The following is a 23011-nucleotide window of genomic DNA, read 5'->3' as shown; positions in this document are numbered from 1 at the left end:
ACTAAAAAAAGCTTATCAGGAGCCTTGGACTTAATACTACAACCTTTGCCTTAATGTCTTAAGAAAGCCGTGTCTATACGTCATAAATAGGATGACCTGTATCCAAACAGTTATAACAAGGGCGACCTGACCCAAAGTGTCCTGCAGAAATCAGGAATGCGTGTCGAGAAACCCAGAGGTACCCAACTAGTAGGATTTCCAAAGGTTAACGAAAAACATTACCAATGTATAGTGACGTTATAAGATGTCAGCAAGAATTAGACTAAGAAAAAGGTGCAAAACAACTGCCCAACTGGATCCATGGATGGATAGTTAGAATCCCAGCTAAAGACAAAAAACAAAACTTGACAACACAACATAAGCAAGGGCGACACCCCCTTCTCACAGACCCACTGGAAAAGTTAGACAAAATGTCGTCCCCGGTGGAAAATTATCCTCCAATTTTCGTCCCCACTGAAAATAATCAAATAAACCATTCCTCACTGCAAAGTATCGTTGCTATTTTCTCCATCCCACTGAATCTTCTGACTTGAAAACAAAAGAATTAAAATCCCCATTCATAAAATATATGAGAATATCATTATATCCCCACTGGCTGAAAAAATCTTACCGGGTCTGTGTGAAGCAGGTGCAGGGTACTTTCCACGACTAAGAATGTCATCGTGCCATCTAAAAGGGGGCCTCCTTAAGGAACTCCATTTATGAATTTTGGTTTATTTGCATTGTATTACTGCATTGTTAGCTCCCTATAACCTGATCATAATTTTCTTACGAGCACGGTAAAACTCTGAAGGCCCTTGAAAATTAACCATCTGAGGAAAATAGTCCTCCCGCGGAAAATTCTACAACAAGAATCTTGCTGTGCGCCGGAAAGTCAACTAAATTTTTATGATAGGGCGCCCTATTCATAAACACAATCACGCAACAACTTTGTTGCCATTTCCAGTTTCTTTTAGACGAGCACGGCCCTTATGATTGTATATTCGTCAGATTGTTATATTTTCACCCATCCCTTTAGAGCTTCAGCGTGGTGGACAGAAAACAATCATGATCTGATCTCAGGATACCTCCCTGTGAATCCCTGTAAGGTGATGAGGAATGGATAGAGCAGGAGTATAACGATTAAAAAAGTAAAAAACTGTAAATGATTACTTAAAAATCCAGTTTTTATTGATTTGTAATGTATTCATGATTTATGATTTCCGCAAATATTTCTTATTTTCATTTACTTTTTACTTCATATTTTTATTTGAGATAAAAAATCTTAATTGCCCCCGCAAGGAGCGCAGCGACTGAGGAGGCACTCATAGCTTCACGCAATATATTGGACTAGAATCTCGATTTTTTGCGAATTGTTTTTGTTTTTGCGTCGTAATCGGCTTTCCGGCCAATTTACTACTCCGTGATTTTCCGGTAGCATTCATAGCCTAGCAAATAGCTTTTCCTTTTAAACATGAGCGGCGTTCATAGCCTAGCAAATAGCTTTTCCTTTTACATGATGAGCGGCGGACGTTTTTCTTTATTTTTCTCTTCGGAGTTTTTTTGTCGTAGATTGATTTGTGGATCAAGTTTTCAAAAGCAGGTAATTCTTAGACATTGCACGTTTTTGATTAAAGAGGCCATTTTGATTTTCAAGCAAGTCCAGCAGTCGAATTGCATTAATTTTTTTCAAAAATATAAGATATAAAACACAGTGAATTTGCTGACAGTCAAATTAAACAATCTGTCTCCTGTCTTAGACATTCAGATTGACTTATTTTTCGGCCAAACAGTTTGATCAGCACGTTCAAACTGCCACAGTTCTGAGAGGAAACTCAGGGCTGGGATAAACACTGTCAAACCCAGTTTGAGTAGCACCCTCAAGCTGATTGAAAGTGAATTAAAGTAAAAGAATTATTGAAACTGAATTACACTGCTTATTTAAAAAAGTCTGATTATAAAAGAAAAGCCAAATATTAGGGGAAATTACGTATACGTTCTGTGAAACTTTTGTTTTGAAGCATAATTTCAGTGTCACTAATAAATTACAGCTTCTGCAACAAAGAAATTTGAAACATTTTTTCTCAGTCATGGAAGAGGAAGACTACTTAATTGATTTAGACACTGCATTGAGTGTTGCGCATTTTCGAAATTCAAGCAGAACAACTGCTGGACGTACCTTTTCTTGCGCTGTTGATTGTCTTGAAATATGTTACCGCTTGCTTCTTCCAGAAATTAAAGATAAGATGTTGTTTGAAGAATCAAGTGAATTTTTTACTTTGCTTCAAATAAGTGGGTCAATGGAAATTCCATTTGAAAATAATGATAATATTAAAAGTAATGCTTTTCGACTGCTGGATGAAATTAGAGATCCGTTATGGTCAAGGATCACGGAAAATTGTGATACATTTAAGAAAAGAAATTGTGACGCAGAGTTCCAAGAGATTTTTGGAAGTAATATTTTCAAGAAATTATCAGAAGGAGAGAGACACGTTTTTGAAGCAAGCTTTGTAATTCACGGTATTTGTAATAGTTGCGGTAGTGAAAAAGAACGTAGAGAAACAGGTAACATTGTTAGTATCCTTTCAGAAATTATGTATCCAGAGATTATGATTGATGCAAGTTCATGGCCGAACTGTTTATTGAATTCTCTTATTAATCCAAGCTCAGTAATAAATTGCAATACTTGCTCTGTGAATATACCGGCACAGGTTCAAGCTGTTGATCTTCCAAGTTTTCTCTTGATAGAATTTTCTACTCCATTATGCATAAACAATTGCAGATTTTTTGAGCAGATTTTAGTGAAAGAAACTAACTATAAATTACATGCCATTGTAAGGAATTGTGGTGCCCATTTTGCTTGTGGTATATTTATTGAAAATAAATGGGTTTACATTGATGATTTGAATCCTGACAAAATATTTTATCAAAACATTAATGAAATGTTTTCAAAAAATAATGGAGGATGGTTCTTTGCGTTTTATAGAAAAGCTTCCGAAATTATTGATTTTGTTATAGACACCACGACTATTCAAGAAAATAATCTAAATGACGAAAAAACTCATAAAGTTATTCCAAAAAATGAGCCCAAAAAAGAATATCCTAATCGGAAGAGAAACATAATTAACTATGAAGGTCTTTGTAGCAAAAGTAATAAGAAAATTAAACTTGACAATTTATTTCAAAGTATTGACAAAAAGGTAAAAAATTTGAAACGAAAAGCCAATTATGAGCCTGCTAAGCGAAAAGCATATTATGACCCTGAAAAGCGAAAATCCTATTATGACCCTGAAAAGCAAAAATCATATTATGACCCTGAAAAACAAAAAGCGTCTTATGATCCTGAAAAACGAAAAGCGTCTTATGACCCTGAAAAACAGAAAGCGTCTTATGACCCTGAAAAGCAAAAAGCATCTTATAACCCTGATAAGCGAAAAGCTGATTATGAGAAAGAAAAGAAAAAGCCAATTTACAATTCACAAAAGCGAAAAGAAAAATATGATCCAAAACAACGAAGAGAAAGGTACAATTTGCTAAAACAAAATAAAAATTCGAAAACCCAACAAAAAGAAACAGAGCTCAATGGAAATATAAAAGATTTTCAGAAATCCATGAAGTTCTCAATAACTCAATGTCAAACATGTTTTGAATCCTGGCCGATAAAAGTTACGCCAAAAGTAAACTCAGTCGATGATTACATTTGTACACGTTGCAAAAGAGACAAAGGAACTCCAAAGAAATTCAGTGCCGAAAATAATATGAAACCAAGTCCCGTGCCAGAAGCACTAAAAGGTCTCACACAAGTTGAAGAAATGCTAATAGCTAGAGCCTTTCCTGTAATGCAAGTGTACACCCGGCCAAGAGGAGGTCAAAGAGCTTACAAAGGTCACGTTTTGAATTTGCCTCACAATGTACAAAAAATTGCAGATGTCCTACCAAGAGAACCAAGTGACATACCTGTAATGATTTTTAAAATAAATGGGAAAAATAATACCTCAAAAGAACTTGTCGTTAGACGTGAAAAGATTTTACAGGCATTATTATGGCTGACAGGAAAAAATGAACAAGGTGAACCTAATAATTTTCTATATAGTGAAATCAATATAGATATGGAAAGGCTACAAAAGCTGCCTGAAAATGGATTCATTGACTTACCAGACTTGCACGTACAAATTAATGAGAAAAATGATATTGAGAGGGGTGAAGAAAATGAAAGTGACAACGAAAATGAAGATGTCAGTGAAAATGAAGATGTCAGTGAAAATGAAGAATTACCAGATTTAGGTCCAGTTAATGATGATAACAATGAACGTGTTTTTGATGAAAACACTGAAATGAAAAGTTTCTTACCATCTAAACTAAAGAAAGCAAAGGAAGCTGACTTAACAAAAAGTGAAATTTTGAATACAAAAACTGAAGTTGATATAGGAAGTACTCCACTTAGTGAATTCAATACACCCTACTTAGCAAGTCTTGCATTTCCAACATTGTTTCCAGACACAAAAGGTGACCCAACTAATCCTGCCATCATAAGGGAAATAGCAAAAAGTGAAACAGAGAGTTTTGCTGAAAAATTGAAACATTTAATCAAATTTGCCGAAATTGATGACAAAGGAAAATGGTTTTATAGATTTGCATCTCACCCAAGATTTTCCTTTTGGGGCTTCAATATGCTGTATAGAAAAAGATTGATTAGTCAAGGAAATTTTTTTATCAAGCAAAACCCAGGTGAAGCTAATTTGAGCATTGAAGATTTACAAGATCTTGTTAGGGATAATGATCACTACGTAGTTATGAAAAAATTACAAAGATACTCAAAGAATGTAACAGGTACGAATGCCTATTGGTGCGATGTCAAGGAGAAATTAAAAGCCACAATAACACAAATGGGCACGCCAACTATATTTTGGACATTGAGTATGGCTGATTTTCACTGGCCAGACATTCATGATTTATTTTCTTCAAATGACGAATCTGAATCTGCTGATTTTAGACAAAACATTGTTGATAATCCTCATATAGTAGATTGGCTCTTCACTGAACGAGTAAAAAGTTTTGTAAAGCATTGGTTATATGAATCTTTAAATGCAGAATGGCATTGGTATAGGTTTGAATTTGCTGTTATGCGTGGTTCTATACATTGTCACGGTTTAGCAAAATTGAAAGATGATCCGGGAATATGTGAGTTGACTGAGAAGGCTCTGCAAGGTTTTTTGGCTCAACAAACTTTATCAAATCAAACAGAGATTGACCTTGAAAATAATACTCTTTTAAATCTTGCTGTAATCGAGGGAAACAATGCTGAAAGTCAAATCTGTGATTATGTAGATTCTTTAATGACAGCTATGAATCCAATTGAAGGACCTGTTGATGAATGGGAAAAGCCAAATGTTCATCCATGCAAAAAGAGACTTGAGGATATACCTGAAGAGGATTTAGAACAAGATTACATAGATCTAGCAAATAGCGTGCAGCGGCATACAAAATGTAGTTCAGCCTATTGTCTAAGAACTAAGAATGACAAACAGGAGTGTCGTTTTAAATTTCCTTTTGAATGCTGCGAGAAAACACATTTAACCTTTGAAAAAGTAAAATTGAAGAGAGGCGGTGAAAAGTATGTTCCAAACATTGTTCTGAAAAGAAATGATCCTAGAATGAATAGACATCAACAGCTTCAATTACAATCATGGAGGGCTAATTGCGATATACAAATTATCCTTGACCACAATGCTTGCTTGAATTATATTGCCAAGTATGCATCAAAAGCAGAAACGATATCTGATGTCGCAAAAGAAGCGTTTACATCTGTCATTGGTAATCTTTCAGGAAAGGAAACTTCGGGTAATATTTTTCGAAAACTGATTATCAAATCTGTCGGTGAAAGAGACTTTAGTGCTCAAGAAGTAATGCATCAAATTATGTCTTTGAAACTACATTGCTCTTCATTTGATGTTGTAAGTTGCTCTCTTGAGGGATCAAGACAAATGAAAATTGACAATGATGGCGTTGAAACCAAAACCTCTTTCTTAGATGATTATGCTTCCAGATATGTTTATGAAGACAATGAGATTAGGCAAAGTAACCTCATAGATTTTGTTTCGAACTGGAAAATAAGTGCTAAAGACAAAAAGATTCAAAAGAGGAAAAAGGCAGTTGTTGTTCGTACTTTTCCAAATTATAGTCCAAACCCAAAGAGTGACAGTTATCCTTTATTTTGTAAATTATTCCAATTGATCAAGTACAAACCATGGAATGATTCTGTAGACAGTCTCTGGGAAGGTTTACAAGCAACAAATGAGACATATTGCCAGAAATGGAAAGAATTCATCAACAGCTCTTTAGGAAGAGAATTAGTTCCGAATTGGAAAAGGCATTACATCAATGCAAACAATTTTGAATATCAGGTTGAAGATGAAGAGAATGAAGAGGAAGAAAGTGAAAATATTTTTTTACGTGAAGATTGGATGGATATAGCAGACCTGAATTCCATGCCCAATAATGTTTCTACAGAAAATCAACAATATTGGACTGATTCTTATGATTCTTATACTCAAGATCAAATTAATGCAATGCCCTTTTGGATTGAAGAGAAAAAAAAGACTTTTGAAAACGATAATCCCACAGATTACAGTCAATATCAAGTTGAGAACTTAAATGCAGAGCAGCTCCAAGCTTACAATATTGTACATAATCATGCACAAAATGTAAATGCTGACCCTTTACAAATGATAATCACTGGGATTGCAGGAAGTGGAAAGTCATATTTAATAAATTGCATTAAAAAACTCCTTAGCAAAAAGTGTTTATTGACATCTTATTTTGGTATTGCTGCCTTTAATATTAATGGAAGAACATTGCACAGTACTCTCAAATTGCCAATTCGAAGCAAGTTAAAGCATGAACTCAAAGGAAAGTCACTTGACAATTTACAAACTGACCTTAAAGACATAGAGTATATTATTATTGATGAATTCTCTGTAGTAGGCCAAAGATTGCTAGGCTGGATAGATAGTCGCTGTCGTCAAGCAACAGGAAAATTAGAAACTTTGTTTGGTGGAATATCTATTATATTAGTAGGAGATATTGCACAGTTACCACCAGTCATGGATGATGTATTGTACCATTCTTTTCCAAAAAATGAAATTGCAGTTGCAGGTTATCTGGCCTATTGTTGTTTCAGAACTGTCGTAAAACTTAAAGCAAATATGAGATCTGCTGGTGAGGATGAGTCACAAAAGAAATTTAGAAAAGCTTTGGAAAATTTGAGAAATGGAAAATCAACAATGGAAGACTGGAATTTTTTCTTGACCAGACAACCTGAAAAAAACCCTGTTGACTATAATAAACAGGGGGGGTCAACATCCAGATACCAGACCCATAGCCGGGTGGTGGTGTCTTTTTTTCCTTTAAAAGTCTGAAAAGTCAAATTGGTATTGATGGGGGTGGGTCCCCCTTTTTTTAAAAAAAAAGAGTTATCCTCAGTTGGTATTGATACCAAAATAGGGGGTGGGTACCCGTTTTTTTAAATAATATGATTCAGAAAGTTGGTATCCATATCAAAATGACAGCAAAACTTTCCTAATTTTTGCCCTTATAGCTAGAAAATACCCCGGGGTACATATCAGTCTAAACAGGTTTCAATTGGATTTGTTTTAGCTTTTGAGTATAATGACTGTAAATGAGTAATAAGTATAAATGACTTCGAAGATTGTTTATTTTGGACTTTTTCGATATTTTCAAGTTTTATTTTTGATCAAGCCTGAAGCAAAAACATTTTTTCTGTGATAGCATTTGGTAATGAGTGAATCTATTCTGTTCTAAAATTATGTACTAACAATAGCTTCTCCTAGTTTTTGCAAATCAATTATATTCAGATAATATTGATTCAGATTGATTTTCCTAGCTTCATTGGGTTTGTTTTTATTATATTGTCAGTTTTCAGTCATTTTCTATTTTAGCATATGACATTTTTTGTGTTGTGTTGAAGAAAGAGTATTTCAAAAATTAGTTTTTTTGAAGTTTCTCTTAGTACCCTGATTGTGTGGGAGGGGGTGGGTTCCCTTTAAACAGCTTTAAACTCAAATTTGTCAGATTGGTATTGGTACTAAATTAGGGGGTGGGTCCCATGATATTTTGTCAAATTCAAAAAGTCATGTTGGTATCAATACCAAATTACGGGGGGGTCCCCCTTTTTTCTGAAAATTATGATTTTCAAGTTGGTATCGATACCAAAATAAGGGGGTGGGTCCCCCCTTTTTCTGAAAATTATGATTTTCAAGTTGGTATCGATACCAATTTTGGGGTGGTGGTGTTAACTTAGCTGAAAAGGTCAAAAGTCAGGTTTTTGGGCTATGGGTTGGTATTATAAATGTTGACCCCCCCCTGTAATAAATGCATCAGGCTATCCTTTGCAAATGAAGTTGTCAGAGAACATAATGGGAAAATGTTGGATTCTTTACAATCACCCATTGCAGTCATTAAAGCAAAAAATACTCCACCAAGTGCATCAAAATCATCCTCAGAAGAATTTGGTTTAGCAAATGAAGTTTTCCTTGCAAAAGGTGCCAAAGTAATGCTTACAAGAAACTTGTGGTCAGATGTGGGACTTTGTAACGGAAGTTTAGGCATTGTCAAAGACATAATATTCCAAAGAAACCACTTGCCACCTGCGCTTCCTATAGCTGTTATAGTAAAATTTGATAGATATACAGGGCCAAGTTTTTTTGATGACGAAGATAATTGTGTTCCAATTGTGCCTATTATAGAAACTTCATCTGAAGATAACGTACAGAAAGAAAGAATACAAATACCTTTGAAACTTGCATGGTCGATAACTATTCATAAATCTCAAGGCCTTACATTGGATAAAGTTGTTGTGGATTTGGGAAAGAAAGAAAGCATGGATGGTTTAACTTATGTTGCATTATCACGTGTGAAAAAGCTAAATGACATGGTAATTGAATCATTTCCATTCGAAAGAATCAATAAATTGAGTGACGGTAAAAGACTCAAATTTAGAGTACGCGAAGAAAGCAGACTAGAAGAATTAGCAGCACGAAACAAGCCTTAGAAGTAATTAGATGGAATAATTTAGTATATGTCATGTCAAAATCATTGCACGGGGGGGGGGGCTCACAGCAGGGAAGGGTATTTTGCAAAAAGCAATATTTTCTTTTCTCCTTTATTTTCTCTTCCTTTGAAATACATTCTTATCCAACGAGTGAAATTATTTAGTACTTTTTATCATGAAAAAATTGATGAATTTAAGATGAGAAAGATTTCAAAACTGGTCCAACTACAGGATGTCCTATGAGAAATTCCCCAGAACAATAGATGAAAACATTCTTTTGTTTTTTTAAGAGGAATTTTTCATGGGATACTCTGTATATACTTTAAATATCTTGATCATGAGTAGAAGCCTTGCCTAGACTTTTCAAATCCTTACATTATTTTTTTTATATTTTTATCCTAACTTATAGAATATTATATTATTTTGTAATACATGAATTTTTTTATACCTTTATAATAAATTTGAAGGGTATTATATTTTTATACAGAATTATTGAAATTACGTATTATTTATGATTTTGTACAAATTTTATTTGATTGATTGAATTTACATTTATTACTTCCAAGTTCCAAGTTGATTACAATAATGTGAATGTGAATTGATGTTTAATCTTTACCACAGAACAATAATGAACAATGATAAAAATGATAATAGTAGAACAATGAATGAATATGAAAAAGTGATTATTTTTTATGGTTGAATTGGCAACGAAATTCCGCTGTAACGAAAATTATTCGACAATCGTCATTCAGCATACTCCACTCCCAACAACAATGCTTAAAAATTTTGTATTATGGAACTTTGACAGTAAGTACAAATAATTTTTTCGTTATGTACTTTTATAGGACTTGGTTTTATTAATCTTTTATGGTTAACCTGTATTCTTGTTGATACTTACCAGGCACTATTTGGGAAATTAATATCAAAAATTGAAAGAAACTTGAGAACTATTTTGAGGAAATTTTAGTACACTCACCATATTATCATCTAATTTCATGTTTCTTATTTTCCATTTAAGCTTATCTTATGAAAGAGGATTCATTTACTTTGACAACGCAATATTGCCTCGTTACTGCTACGATTACCACGTTACGTCATCATTTTCCATCCTTCTACACGATATTGCTGTTACAACTGCAAGATAACTGGCATATCAATTTTGTCCATGAGATCCCTTGTCATGCCGTTGGAAAAAGTCCTGGATACGCTATTTCCTGTTAATTCCTGGTTTCTGCTCATCAATATTGCCTCGTTACTGCTACTATTACCACGTTACGTCATATCATTTTCCATCCTTTACACGGCGCTGTTACAGCTTCTAGATTACTGGTAAATCCTTTTAATGTAAACAATTATGGATCACGATATCCTTTGTTAAACCGTTGGAAAAACTCTTAAGTACGCTGTTACCTGTCAATTTTTGGTTCCTGCTCGTTATGTTTCTGGCTCATAGCATTTCTTACTTATGCTGTTTGGTTCTACTATGAGTCATTTATATTACAAATCGATTGGAATATAGTTGCATGTCTTTTGAGTGTTTTAGTATCTGTAATTGACTCTACCGGGACACTTTTGCTAATGAATATTTGAAGATTCGTATTTTATTATTTGTAAAAGTATTTCACGTTTTTAGAAAAAAATATATTTCATTTATGTTAGCTTTATTATCGTTGATATCTCAAAGAAAATGCTTTTGAGAAGAATCATTCGAATTATTCCTATAATAATTTCCAAATTTTCGCTATAAAGCATTAAAAGGCTTTAATAAGCATTAAAAATTAGTCTTTATAAATGCTTATAAATAGGCATATGTAGCGGGTGGCAGTTAGTGAAAGCTATGGCTAGTCTAAAAATCTTTTTGAAGTTTTTGAATTTATTTTTTAAGTATTGTCTGGAAATTTCAAATAATTTCCAATTTTCGAAGAAAGATTTTATTTTATATGAAAAATATAGTTCCTGTTGTTTATCGCTGAATAATAAAAGTCTGGTTTGCTTAAGACTGTGATATTCAATGTTAGTAAGTCTGCGACCGCAGTCGGAGGCCACCCGAAGGCTATCTACCTGAAGGTAGGGGAGGGCGCCGATCTTTCTCCCTGGATTGGCTTCACTTACCCTTGATCCTTCCTTTAATTACTGAGTATCAAGCAGAGAGGCACCAAATAGCATTTTGAGAATCTTTGGCATGACCCGGCTGAGGACTAGTGCAGTGGTAGAGCATCCAGCTACTGTGCGCAAGGTTGTGGGTTCAATGTCCTCGCTTCTACCTTCGAGTAGACAGCTAGAGAAAAGGGAGCCTTCGGTTCGCTCTCGATGCGGTGATATTCTAATTTGAGCCTGTTCCAAAGGGAACCCCTTTTGATTTTTATATGTATTCAGTGCTAGGACGTTCTGCAAGATGCGGCTGAAAAATTCGATGGTACTACTGTGATTTGCCGCAATTTTGCGAGGCAACACTTTTTCGTCATTTAATTGTAGTACTTTAGTTGATAGCAGATGCTCAAATATGGATTTTAACAAGCGACTTCATTATTTCTTTCTTTCGAGGATGGAAAAACTACTTTTCTAGAAACACCCCTGTGTCACAGTCCCGCTGCGACCCCAGCCCCACTGGGAAATTTGGCAAAAATTTTGTAAAATACCCGGGAATTTCAGCCCCACTTGGAAATTGACCGGAGAGTTTCTAGAAAAGCAGTTGACTTATGTAAAGTTGATGGAGCGTTGTTTTAGGTTCATAGATGGAAATTGTTTTCATAGGAGACACAATGAGAATTTTTGAATCTAAGGTTTCTTCATTACTAACAATTCTACAAAACCATTTATTAGCAAAATAAAACTAGCCATTCAAGGTTTTCTTTGAATTGACAATTTTTGGAGAGTTCCGAAGGGGGAAGTGCTCCTTCTACTCCTACCGGCTGCTATGAGCCATTGCCGAGGGCCAGTGACGAAATTGTGCGATCAGGATAAGACACATGATAGCAAATTCGAAAAACAAAATACGGGAAAAAGTCCAGCTTGACGTAAAACTCGAACCCAGTCTCTTGATCCGCTTTTTATTCGGATAGCGCTCGCGATTGTATATCACGTCAATTAGTACATTAAAAAGTGGCGCAGGTGGCTCTGGGTACAAGGTGGCTCTAGGTGCAAGGTGGCTCTGGGTGCAAGAATGGATCTGGATACAAAAATGGATGATTCACTGAAAAACTACTGCATAATGATGGTCGAGACATTATTTAGTAATTTGTTTACTCATGTTTACTTCGAAATTGGTACCCAAAGCAATATTTTCTTCTCATTGTTTACATACTGTAAATCAGGTATTTTGTTGTTTGTGGAGATTTAAAAATGACCTGCAGCAAACGATGTCATATAAATGTATAGGTAAATTATATTTTATTCGTATTTTTAGTTATTGTTTGAGAATTTTGAAATGGCTGATATAATTCCTTTTTTTCTCTAAATTTTCAAGAAAACTATCTATTGTCAATAATGCACAAATACAAAGCTCAAAAAGTATTGGTCTTTCTTTCTATTCTTGGATGTACACTAAATCATATTCATTCATTCAGGCAAATTTTTTCCCGTTTTAGGGCGTAAGTATCCTCAATGGTCGGGAATATCAAAGCCTTATACTTATAAAGTTTTAGAAAAGCCTCGCGAAAGTAACGGTCAGAAATATAACAAACACGATGGTTGTCTGTCCTAAAACTTTTGTTCAACATTTAAACTATTTTTCCTGAGCACTGAATGGTCAATTTTGACTCAATTACATCATAAATTCCTATAATTTGACCAATCAAAATGCTAGGCTATTACTAACCATTTAAATGTTAATCCATCACACGTTTACGGAAAAAAATTACGTATGCGCAATGCATTCGAATTAGCCTCCGTCTCGGAAGAAGAGGACTGGGTCCGAATCTGCCGACGTTTTTACAGTTTCACTTTCACTTTCATTGTTAGCTCCCTATAACCTGATCATAATTTTCTTACACGCACGGTAAACCTCTGAAGGCCCTTGAAAATTAACCATCTGAGGAAAATTGTCCTCCCGCGGAAAATTCTACAACAAGAATCTTGTTGTGCGGTGCGCTGGAAAATCAAAAACTAAATTTTTCTGATAAATATTCATAAACACAACTATGTTGTCATTCCCAGTCCTTTCCGCGGTCCTTACGAATTTTCGTCAGATTGTTTTGTTTTCACCCACCCCTTTAGAGGCTTCAGCATGGTGGGCAGAAAATAATCACGATCTGATCTCAGGTTAAATGTAGTGGGATAGTTTTAGCGAAAGTTTCAAAGTAACCTTTTAATCTTAAATTACAATTAATTTGTGGTAATTGCGAGCTTCAAGCTCATTAATCGATACCATAATACTTAATGACGCTCAAGCAATTACTGACGGGAAGTTCTTCAAAGAAAAAAGTGAACGATCAATGCGAAATCAATGAGAATTTTATGAAAGAAACGGTTATCTGTAAATTTCCCTTTTGCTGTTTTTTTGTTATGCGTTAATGTGTTGTGAAAGTTTTATATAAACATTTGGATTTGATTGTGTTGTTTCTGTTTGGGGTTTGAAATTGCGACAGTCATGTCAAATATTGATTTTGGAAAAAATGGTTTTCCTTCATTTAAAGATGTTGTCTGTGAAAAATTTTTCAGTGCGTCAGTGGCGTTTGTGACACATTGTTTTGTTTTTTGATTGGTTGGTTATTCAGAATCGATACTTATTTTTCTTATCATTTTGTCTTACCGTGTTACCAATCAATCAAGATCAAGGATAACGTGGTTTGTGCTTACCTGTTCAGTAGGACTAAAACGGTAAAGAATAACCAAAAATATCCAAAATAGAGTAGACCTTTGTAGTTCACAGGGCTGTAACTTTAATCTAAGAAAGATAGGAAAAATCAAAACACAGGTTTAAAATCAGCGAGGTTTATAAATATTCTAAAAAGTCTCACGTCATCATTTTCGATTTTTATTATTCGATAGATTATTCACCTCGAGAAAATCTTTCCAAAGGAGTTTTTAGTATAGCATAAATTGGTGATGTCATGAGAAAGTAGTGTTGAAAAGTAAATTTCTACATATTTTTGAGGAAGAAAAACAACAGCTTCGGTGGTTCTTCAGTTGTTTTGGAGGCTCTTTAGACATCGATGTTTTGGCTGCTTTGTATGACTTTTTGTTTGAAACCCAACGTTTAGGAATTTATTTACCTTCTTATGAGTTAAACTTATCGATTAAGTGTACGGAAAAAAAAGAAAACTTAAATTTCAAATGAAGTTTCTTCATGATTTCATCGACAAATCGAGAATATTTTATCTACGCGGATATTTTTTATCCATTTTACCACCCTAAAACCGTTTTTTTCGCACCTAGAAAAATGTGTAAAAAATATTTTGGCTCGAGTTTAGGGGGTGGGTGACTAAATAATAAAGTGGCACGCACCTCGCCGCACGAATACGGTTGAAAAGGTGTATTGCGGCTACAAACTAAAGAAAGAGTAGGTTTAATTCGTACAGAGGCGTATAAGTTAGTCGGCTCTTTCACAAGATTTCCTTCGATACTTAATTCGTTTTTAAACCGGGTTCACTTCATTGGCTGGCCGGTAGGAAGGCGGGTAATCTGTTTATATAATATCATCAGAAAAATATACTTCAACAAAAGATTGTGGATAGGAAAAGAAACATTCTTATTTTAATGCTTCAACTGCAATCAACATTTATCCTAGATAATTATGGTAATTATAACGATGGGTAGACTTGTTGTTAATTAAAATGGATTTATTAAAAAGTTTGGTGAAGAATCTGTGCTTGATTGCAAACATAGTTTTGGGCGGGTCTAAGTGATTAACTTATACCGAACTATTCTAACACCCCCTTCTCACAGAGCCACTGGGAACCCTCTCCACTGGAAAAACTAGCCAAAATATCGTTCCCCGGTGGAAAATTATACTCTAATTTTTCTCCCTGAAAATAATCAGAAAAGTAAATTCCCACTGCAAATATTGTGCTTCCTCGCTGAATTTTCTGGCTAGAAAACAATGGAATTCAAATCCCCAGTCATAAAAAAACGAGTTTTGGTCCGTTATTTTTACCCCCACTGGCTGATGAAATCCCACCGGGTCTGTGAGAAGGGGGTGTATTCTAAAATTTTATGACACACCTCCATATAACATTGGCTTTTTCTCAGCGTGTCTCTGAGTCAAGGGGGTCAAGTTATGCAGAGGGCTGAATTTCAACTGTGTTTGGTTTCTTATTTCCAATCCTTATCAGATGTTACGGGCAAAGTGGATTTAATAGTTTCATTACTGTAAAAAAATTAATTCCTAAAAAAACGAGTTGTTATATTCTACCAATCCTTACTTGTCAAAAAAATCTTGAAAAATAACGGGTAGAAAATTATTGGAAGGTTTTTACTTATCTTAAGATAGCAGACATTAGAAACATATTGTGATGGGTCTTAATTCTTTAAGATGGATAAAACGAAGAGAAAAGAGAAAATTTAGGGAAAAATAATCTCCCTATGTTTTGTTTTGAAAACATGTGCCTCACTTGAATATCCTTTTCAGGGAAATTTGAGAAAAAGAGCAAAAAAGAAGAGAGAATAGGTGCTTTGAAATAAAAAGTGCTGGACAAGTGTTTGAAGAGCATGAATATTTTTATCGAAAGGTACTCGAAGAAAATAGGTCGATTAATCGAATTAGCTTTGCGGTTTTGATTCTAGTAACCTTCTTTAGAAGAAAACTTTGTTTGGAGAAGAAAGATATGTTTTGAATTGTAAGAGTAACAAGTGGATGATAATTTTGTAAAAAAATGGCTGTAAAATAGTACTCTGCAAGAGATCAAATGGAATCTTAAGGCGAGACCAATTTAATTTGTTGTTCTACGGGCAGATCGTTAGCAAAATATGGGTCGGTCGGTCGGTAAAATAAAAATGAATTTTTCATTTATCAGGGTTGGTAAGGTACCGAAAATGTTTTCCAAAAAATATCTGGATCAAAAATTCACTTTTTCTTATCTGAATGATCATGATAAAATCTTAGTGTATGAAATGCTTGATTTTCTAAATTTTTCAATTTCTTGAATTAATTTTCAGCTTTATTCAAATTTGATTCTTACAAATAACTAGTGTGTAAAATATATTGTAGTGGAAATTCAATATTATTATTTTTTTGATTTTAGCAAAAATTGGTCTCGCCTAAATGTCTATGAGACACAGTGTTTTTCAAATTTGGTTTAATTTTTTTCATTTTGCGCCTTTTCTGTTCGGATTTAAACTTCATGATAGTTTAGATATGAAGTATTTTCCTGAATTACATACCCTGAACCTCTTGTCAACTACCTTTGCTTTGAATAATACAAACTGTGAATTTTGTTTGAATCGGATGTCATTCTTTACTTCATTTGAAATTTGAGATGTTTTCGCTTAATGAGGTGGCTTCTAACAAGGCATTATGGTTATTCGTTTGAATACATCAACTTCCTTAGTGACTCAAGTTTGAGGCTGAACGCGACTTGACTAAACTGTCGGATGTATTAAAATAGGGTAAGGCGTTATAATGCTTTACTCTCTCTTTCTCTCAGACAATTTCACAAAATAACAAAATTGAAAGAAAACAAACCACCAAACAGACCAGATGGAAGGTTTAGGTAAGAATTATCTCATATCAGAGTGCTATCCTGTGACCTGATTTATATTTTTATTTTGACACATCCGTCTCCTAGAAGGTTTTTTTCGGCAAATTTGGAGTCCCACCGTCTCTATATTACAGGAACCTCAGAATGAAGAAGAACTCTGCCAAATAAAATATACTCAAATAAAGTCCCCTTCTGTGAATTTCAAACATCCTCAATAATTCTTTTTTTATTCAAGAAATTGGATTGTTCGTGGGCGGTATTTTGGTGACACTGACAATGATCATCCTAATCATCAAATCAATTATGAAATTGAAACGACCAAAAAGGGCCTGGGAAGAGGACGAATCAAATAACTTTATTGAACAAACACAAAAATCATCAGACGAAAAAGACGGTGATGGTAAAGGAAATCGTCCCAAAATCTTCATGAGGGAACATCATTTCCACTTACCACTTTCCTATGAAAAGATTCAGAACCAGAAACCATGGAAACACAGAGCTGTACCAACCGTCAGTGTTACTCAGGTAAGTCCTCTCTGCTTTGACCTGGTAGTTTGATCAGAGATATCACGTACACCGCGGTACCACCCAGAGACGATAGATACCAATACACGAGTAAAAGTAACTACAGTTGACGCTCTGTAATTCAACGTTTTACTATTCGATACGCTCGATTATTCGATAATATTGAAAGACACCGTCAATAAGAAACTCTCATAAATGACGCACTTTTATTCGATACGTTCCATTTTTTCGATAATATTGAAAGACACCGTCAACAAGAAACTGTCATAAACGACGCTCTACTATTCGATACGCTCCTTATTCGATGAAAATTCTCCTTAAAAATCGAACTAAAGAGAGAGAGTCAACTGTAGTCTTTGGTTGATGGCCTTTAGACTAAATATTCATAGTTGCTTTTTCTCACATACAGCATTCTATAAAAACCTTTGGCACATTTTAGCACAGTCCCACATCAGCGAGTGCGCCAACAAACCTTTTGCCTTCATCCTCCGCTGCTAAACATCATGGAGTATTGAATCAACGGAGAAGATCAATCACCAACCAAATGATGGCAGACCTTCACAAACACGGCAAACATGGTATGGTGCAATCCTTTTGATACATCACTGACCATTTTCTCTTTGTCTATTAATTGTACGCTTTACAGGTGTAATTTCGCTAAAAATCGAATCGACGCTAAGTCCTAGCGGATAGGTTGTCCGCTACCAATCCTTTTTGTCTAACTCAGCTGGCACATAACGTTGTTTTAACGTTTAAATAACGTTCACAACGTCATATAACGTTAAATGAACGTTGAAACAACGTTGTGTGCCAGCTGGGAAATGTCATTGCCCCGGGTCTGTATCACATTCATAATGGCAGATATGAGCCGGAATATGACCTTTTTTGGATCCGTCGGTAATTAAATCTTAGATCAAAGCTGAAGAACCCATTCTATTCGAACCATTCTATTTTCAAGGCAAAAGTCTCCAACCACTCTTCGGTGGTCACTCTACTTATAAGAGGAAAAAATTTGACCAGGTAATATGGGGCACCAGGCACCACGTTAGCGTTGAAAAGATTAGAACTGGTTTTTATTCTAAAAAATCGCAATGGTTTTCATACTAACTAAGGAACATTTCGAAGATTGCTTTTCTTTTTCGTTTTCCAGTGATGTATTCATCTTTCCACAGTGGAGCAGAATCAGGTGGTGATTCGGGAAGTGAATATCATTTAGGACCAAATTTCAGCGACGACGGCTCCTTGACCGCTTCAAGCGTTGAACATAACTCAGCTGATGATGGAAAAGCACATTATTTAGATTCAAACGTACACGGAATCAAGAAACGTGTTACTCGCACAAGACGTCTCGGACGCAAAACACATCACAGTCCTGTTAAACCTTCGTTCAAGAAAACTGGCAAACTTTTCTTCGAAGCTGAATACATACGACATGAACGAAAACTAGTTCTAAACATTATAAAATGCTCTGAATTAAAAATGAAGACGGATATACACCACTCCAACACTTTTGTGAGAGCTTATTTGGTACCCGGCAAAATTCAAAGACAGCAGACAAAAATACGACGGGAAACTTACGAGCCGATTTTCAATGAATCTTTAGTGTTCACCGACCTCGATCAAGTTCAATTACAAAGACATAAATTGAGACTAAAAGTGTATAACCATTCGAAATTGAAGAAACACGATTTGATAGGCGAGGTGGATATTGCGTTGATTACTCTGAATACTGATGCAAAAGAAACTTTTGATGCTGATCTGTTCGTCAAAAAGTCTGAGGTAAATACTTTTTTCTGATTCAATACATTGTGTTTCAATACTCCTGTCTCCCTACAGCGATTTTAGGAAAATTAGAGTTTATACTAAATGCAATATAAACATAATATGAGGGTCCCATCCCTGTTTGACAACACAGTGTCTCCTGGGCCTGGGCTTTTCAAAGAAAAAATGTAAACTCTAAAGATTGTCTATGCAATTCAAGGTTTTCTAATCTTTCCCCTTATGAATGGAAATGCACTTAAAGTTGGAGGGTAGGACTTTTTCTTTACACTGATTAGTTTGTATTTTGACAAAAACAAAAGATATGAAGATAATAAATTTGATACGTAATAGTTATCGGACATACCAAAAGTTTATATTCTATCTTGGTCCTTTCATTTTAGAACGCAAACGCTTCAATGATGATCTCAATAAGACACGAAGCAGCTCTTTCCAAACTACAAGTCAATATTGAAGAAGCCAAAAATCTTCCAAAGGCTCATCTGACTGGCCTTAACCCTGGTAAAGCTTTTTAACTTATTTTGGTTCTTCTTCGATGCCAGTTTCTTCGAGAATCCGTTTTAGTCCCTTTAAGATTGTTTAAGGAGTGAGGTAGTAGGTACACGTCATCCTGCAAACCTAGCGACCTGGGCCCCAATGCTACATTATTTGAACTGCACTCGTTAACAAATTTCCACCTTTCGATTATTGAACTGATAAACAACATACGTTCGAGAATCTTTGGAAATAAACAGTGTGTTAGTATGCCAAGTCAATGTTAGTGGTAGAAAGAGATATTCTCTTTCCCCAGTTGGGCACACAACGTAGCCTATACTAGACGTCACCCGCGTTTTTTTACGCAATTAATGTCTATTCCACTTTGCGACTTTTTCGAATGTTTTGAGCCTGGGTTTTCGGGCTCTAAACATTCGATTTTTTGACGTCACTTTTAACTTTCGAAGCTCCTGCAGTAGCAAAATAATCGAATTTGCGTCAAATATGCCGGCCATTCTGTAGCAATAATCAATCTTTCGAATATTTAGTTCAATCCAATCCTTAATGCCGATATTTAGTTCAATCCAATTCCCATATTTAGTTCAATCTCTATATTTCATTCAATCCAATCCCTATATTTCATTCAATCCAATCCCTATATTTCATTCAATCCAATCCCTATATTTCATTCAATCCAATCCCTATATTTTATTCAATCCAATCCCCATATTTAGTTCAATCCCTGTATTTCATTCAATCCAATCCCGATATTTTATTCAATCCAATCCCGATATTTTATTCAATCCAATCCCGATATTTTATTCAATCCAATCCCGATTTTTCATTCAATCCAATCCCGATATTTCATTCAATCTTTTTTTTCAATCTTTTTTTTAATTCAATCTTTTTTCATTCAATCTTTTTTTTATTCAATCTTTTTTTTAATTCAATCTTTTTTTTATTCAATCTTTTTTTTTCAATCTTTTTTTTTTATTCAATCTTTTTTTTTATTCAATCTTTTTTTTCATTCAATCTTCCTGGGTACGAGCGTAATTATTATCTCCCTAATGTAGTTTCCACATGGTTTGAAGTGATTTAAGACGTAAAAGTTTAGTAGGATCTGACTAAAGTATGTTAGGAGATCGCACCAGACTTAGAGCATCCGGTGGTGCTGGTGCTTCTTCTGTTGTTAGTGAAGAAGCTGGTAGCGGTGTTATTTCTGAAGATGATGGAGAACCAATGATTCGTCAGAAGATTTTGACTGCCCTGAAGGACAAATTTCCACTTTTAGGGCAGAATGACTTTGATTTTGTCGAGGTACGACGTAAAGAGATAACAAAAATGAGCTTGGCAACAGGCATGGAGTATAGTTTCAATGTAGTTAAGAAACTTGCCGGTCAAGGACAGCTATATGTGCAAGTGCAGGATTACTTGTGCCCAGTAAGATTGAATTTAAAAAAAGATTGAATAAAAAAAAGATTGAATGAAAAAAAAGATTGAATAAAAAAAAAGATTGAATAAAAAAAAAGATTGAATAAAAAAAAGATTGAATAAAAAAAAAGATTGAATAAAAAAAAAAGTTGAATAAAAAAAAGATTGAATAAAAAAAAAAGATTGAATAAAAAAAAAAGATTGAATGAAAAAAAGATTGAATAAAAAAAAAGATTGAATGAAAAAAAAGATTGAATAAAAATAGATTGAATGAAATATCGGGATTGGATTGAATAAAATATCGGGATTGGATTGAACGAAATATAGAGATTGAACTAAATATGGGGATTGGATTGAACTAAATATCGGCATTAAGGATTGGATTGAACTAAATATTCGAAAGATTGAATATTGCTACAGAATGGCCGGCATAGTCAAAGCACTTGAAAGGCTTCTATTTTTCGAAAATCGTCAAAGTGGAACTCACTAAGAAACGAGATGAAAAATCCCGGTTTTTAGTGAGGTGCTCGCTACACACAACGTTGCTTCGACGTTTATTCAACGTTCACAACGTTAGATGAACATTGAAACAACGTTGTCTGTCAGCTGGTTCTGCATTTAAAGGATATCCTCCAAGAACACCAAGATAGGCTTAATTGTTTTCTTTATATTTTTCAACATTATAGACCCATACGTGATTGTGAAGTTATACAAAGGAGATTCGTGCGAAAAGAAAGAAACGTTACACTTACGGAACACGCGTGCTCCCAAATTCCACGAAACATTCCAATTCCAACTAGCAACAGATTTCGAATATCCTTTAAGCGTTTTCTCATTGGTTGTAACTATAGCAAATAAAGTTCTGATTGGTCGAGACGAAGTATTAGGTCACGTGATTTTTAGCCTGGATTCGCCTCAACATTCAGCCATCACACACTGGAGGAATGTGCAAACAGAACCTCATAAAACTCACTCACGATGGCATTCCTTGATTGACCCGGAAGATGTTTAGTGGCATTTAACTCAGAGAGTCAAAATCATTTTAAATATCATCTAGATCTAGAATCTATTTTCTTTGTTTCAAATGTTAAGTTCAAATGAATGTTAAAACTTTTAAAGAAAATATTTCGAAAAATAACTACTTGTATGTGTTTGATAACTCACAACCACAAAGTCTTTTCATTTTCTTAGAATCTTATGAAGTTAAAACCATGTGTTATAAAACTCTCAGCCCGGGGGAGGGGGAACTTAGGCAAATGAAGGGTACGGTATGTGCCGCCCTTAAGGGTACCTTTGGATTTCCAAAGTCCCGCTAAGGGTCGGAAAAATCAGAAAATCAAATTTCAGTCCCACTAAGGGTCGGAAAAATAGGAAAATTTCAACTTTTTACCCCCAGAAAGATCGAAATTTGGTCAAAATTGGTCATATTTATCCCACTAAGGGTATTTTTCTTTGTTTTCTCATTTTTAGTCCCGGTAAGGGTCCAAAGGTCGAAATTCGGGCGGCACCCCTTCGTCAGCTCGCAACCCTAGTACACCCCCGGGACTCTCAGCCTTCTAAAGGACTGACATCAAAGATAACAAGATTCTGCCAGAGAGTCAGTGAAATGGTAGGAAATCTGTTTTATTCGAGTCTAGGTAATGTTCTAGTTGGTGAGTTGGGGAGTTGGGGAGTTGCTAGTTTTGAGTTGGGGAGTTCGTAAAACTTTACGGCGACCGAAAATTTTCTAATTTAAACTAATGTAGCCCAAAAGTACAAATTTCAAATTAGCTAGTACCAAACATATTATTGACTTTAAGATCATGAAAATGGTAAGGTGCTGGCTAGCAAAGCCAAAATACTGAGTAGTCTGAGTACTGTTATGTCATTGTCATAATGCTGACAACATGACACGTTCTTGTATAAATATTGACAAAATCTTTAAATACAATGATTGTCAGACAAATTCCCCAAAAAATATTGATCATACTGCAAGTGATGCTTATTGTATAAAAGGATATAAGTTGACAGTCATCTTAGCCTCAAAAAGAGGCCCCCCCCCAGCGGACCAGAATTTCACGCATTCACGCAAAAATCTTTCGCAATTCACGCATTCACGCAAGTTTTTCTCGAAATT

At 34.9% G+C, this 23011-nt stretch overlaps 2 protein-coding genes and 1 long non-coding RNA gene across 3 annotated transcripts; all 3 read left to right on the top strand.

The window, feature by feature from the left end:
* Positions 1-2069: 2069 nt before the first annotated feature.
* On the top strand, positions 2070-9049 carry LOC136799613 (uncharacterized). The gene is made up of 3 exons (XM_067056336.1): positions 2070-2544; positions 2998-7197; positions 8745-9049. The coding sequence occupies exons 1-3, from the start codon at positions 2070-2072 to the stop codon at positions 9047-9049; spliced, it is 4980 nt and encodes a 1659-aa protein (XP_066912437.1).
* Positions 9050-9776: 727 nt separating this feature from the next.
* On the top strand, positions 9777-10153 carry LOC136799464 (uncharacterized). Its single transcript, XR_010845527.1, has 2 exons — positions 9777-9856; positions 10068-10153. It is a non-coding gene; the product is annotated as an uncharacterized lncRNA (long non-coding RNA).
* A 6457-nt stretch (positions 10154-16610) lies between these two features.
* LOC136799456 (synaptotagmin-7-like) lies at positions 16611-22060 on the top strand. The gene is made up of 6 exons (XM_067056164.1): positions 16611-16698; positions 16922-17211; positions 17651-17789; positions 18362-18990; positions 19374-19491; positions 21582-22060. The coding sequence occupies exons 1-6, from the start codon at positions 16686-16688 to the stop codon at positions 21905-21907; spliced, it is 1515 nt and encodes a 504-aa protein (XP_066912265.1). The 5' UTR covers positions 16611-16685; the 3' UTR covers positions 21908-22060.
* The last annotated feature ends 951 nt before the right edge of the window (positions 22061-23011 follow it).

Source organism: Clytia hemisphaerica, unplaced genomic scaffold (genome assembly GCF_902728285.1).
Source record: "Clytia hemisphaerica strain Z4C2 unplaced genomic scaffold, Clytia hemisphaerica genome assembly, whole genome shotgun sequence".
NCBI lineage: Eukaryota > Metazoa > Cnidaria > Hydrozoa > Leptothecata > Clytiidae > Clytia > Clytia hemisphaerica.
This window is presented reverse-complemented; position numbering and strand designations above follow the sequence as displayed.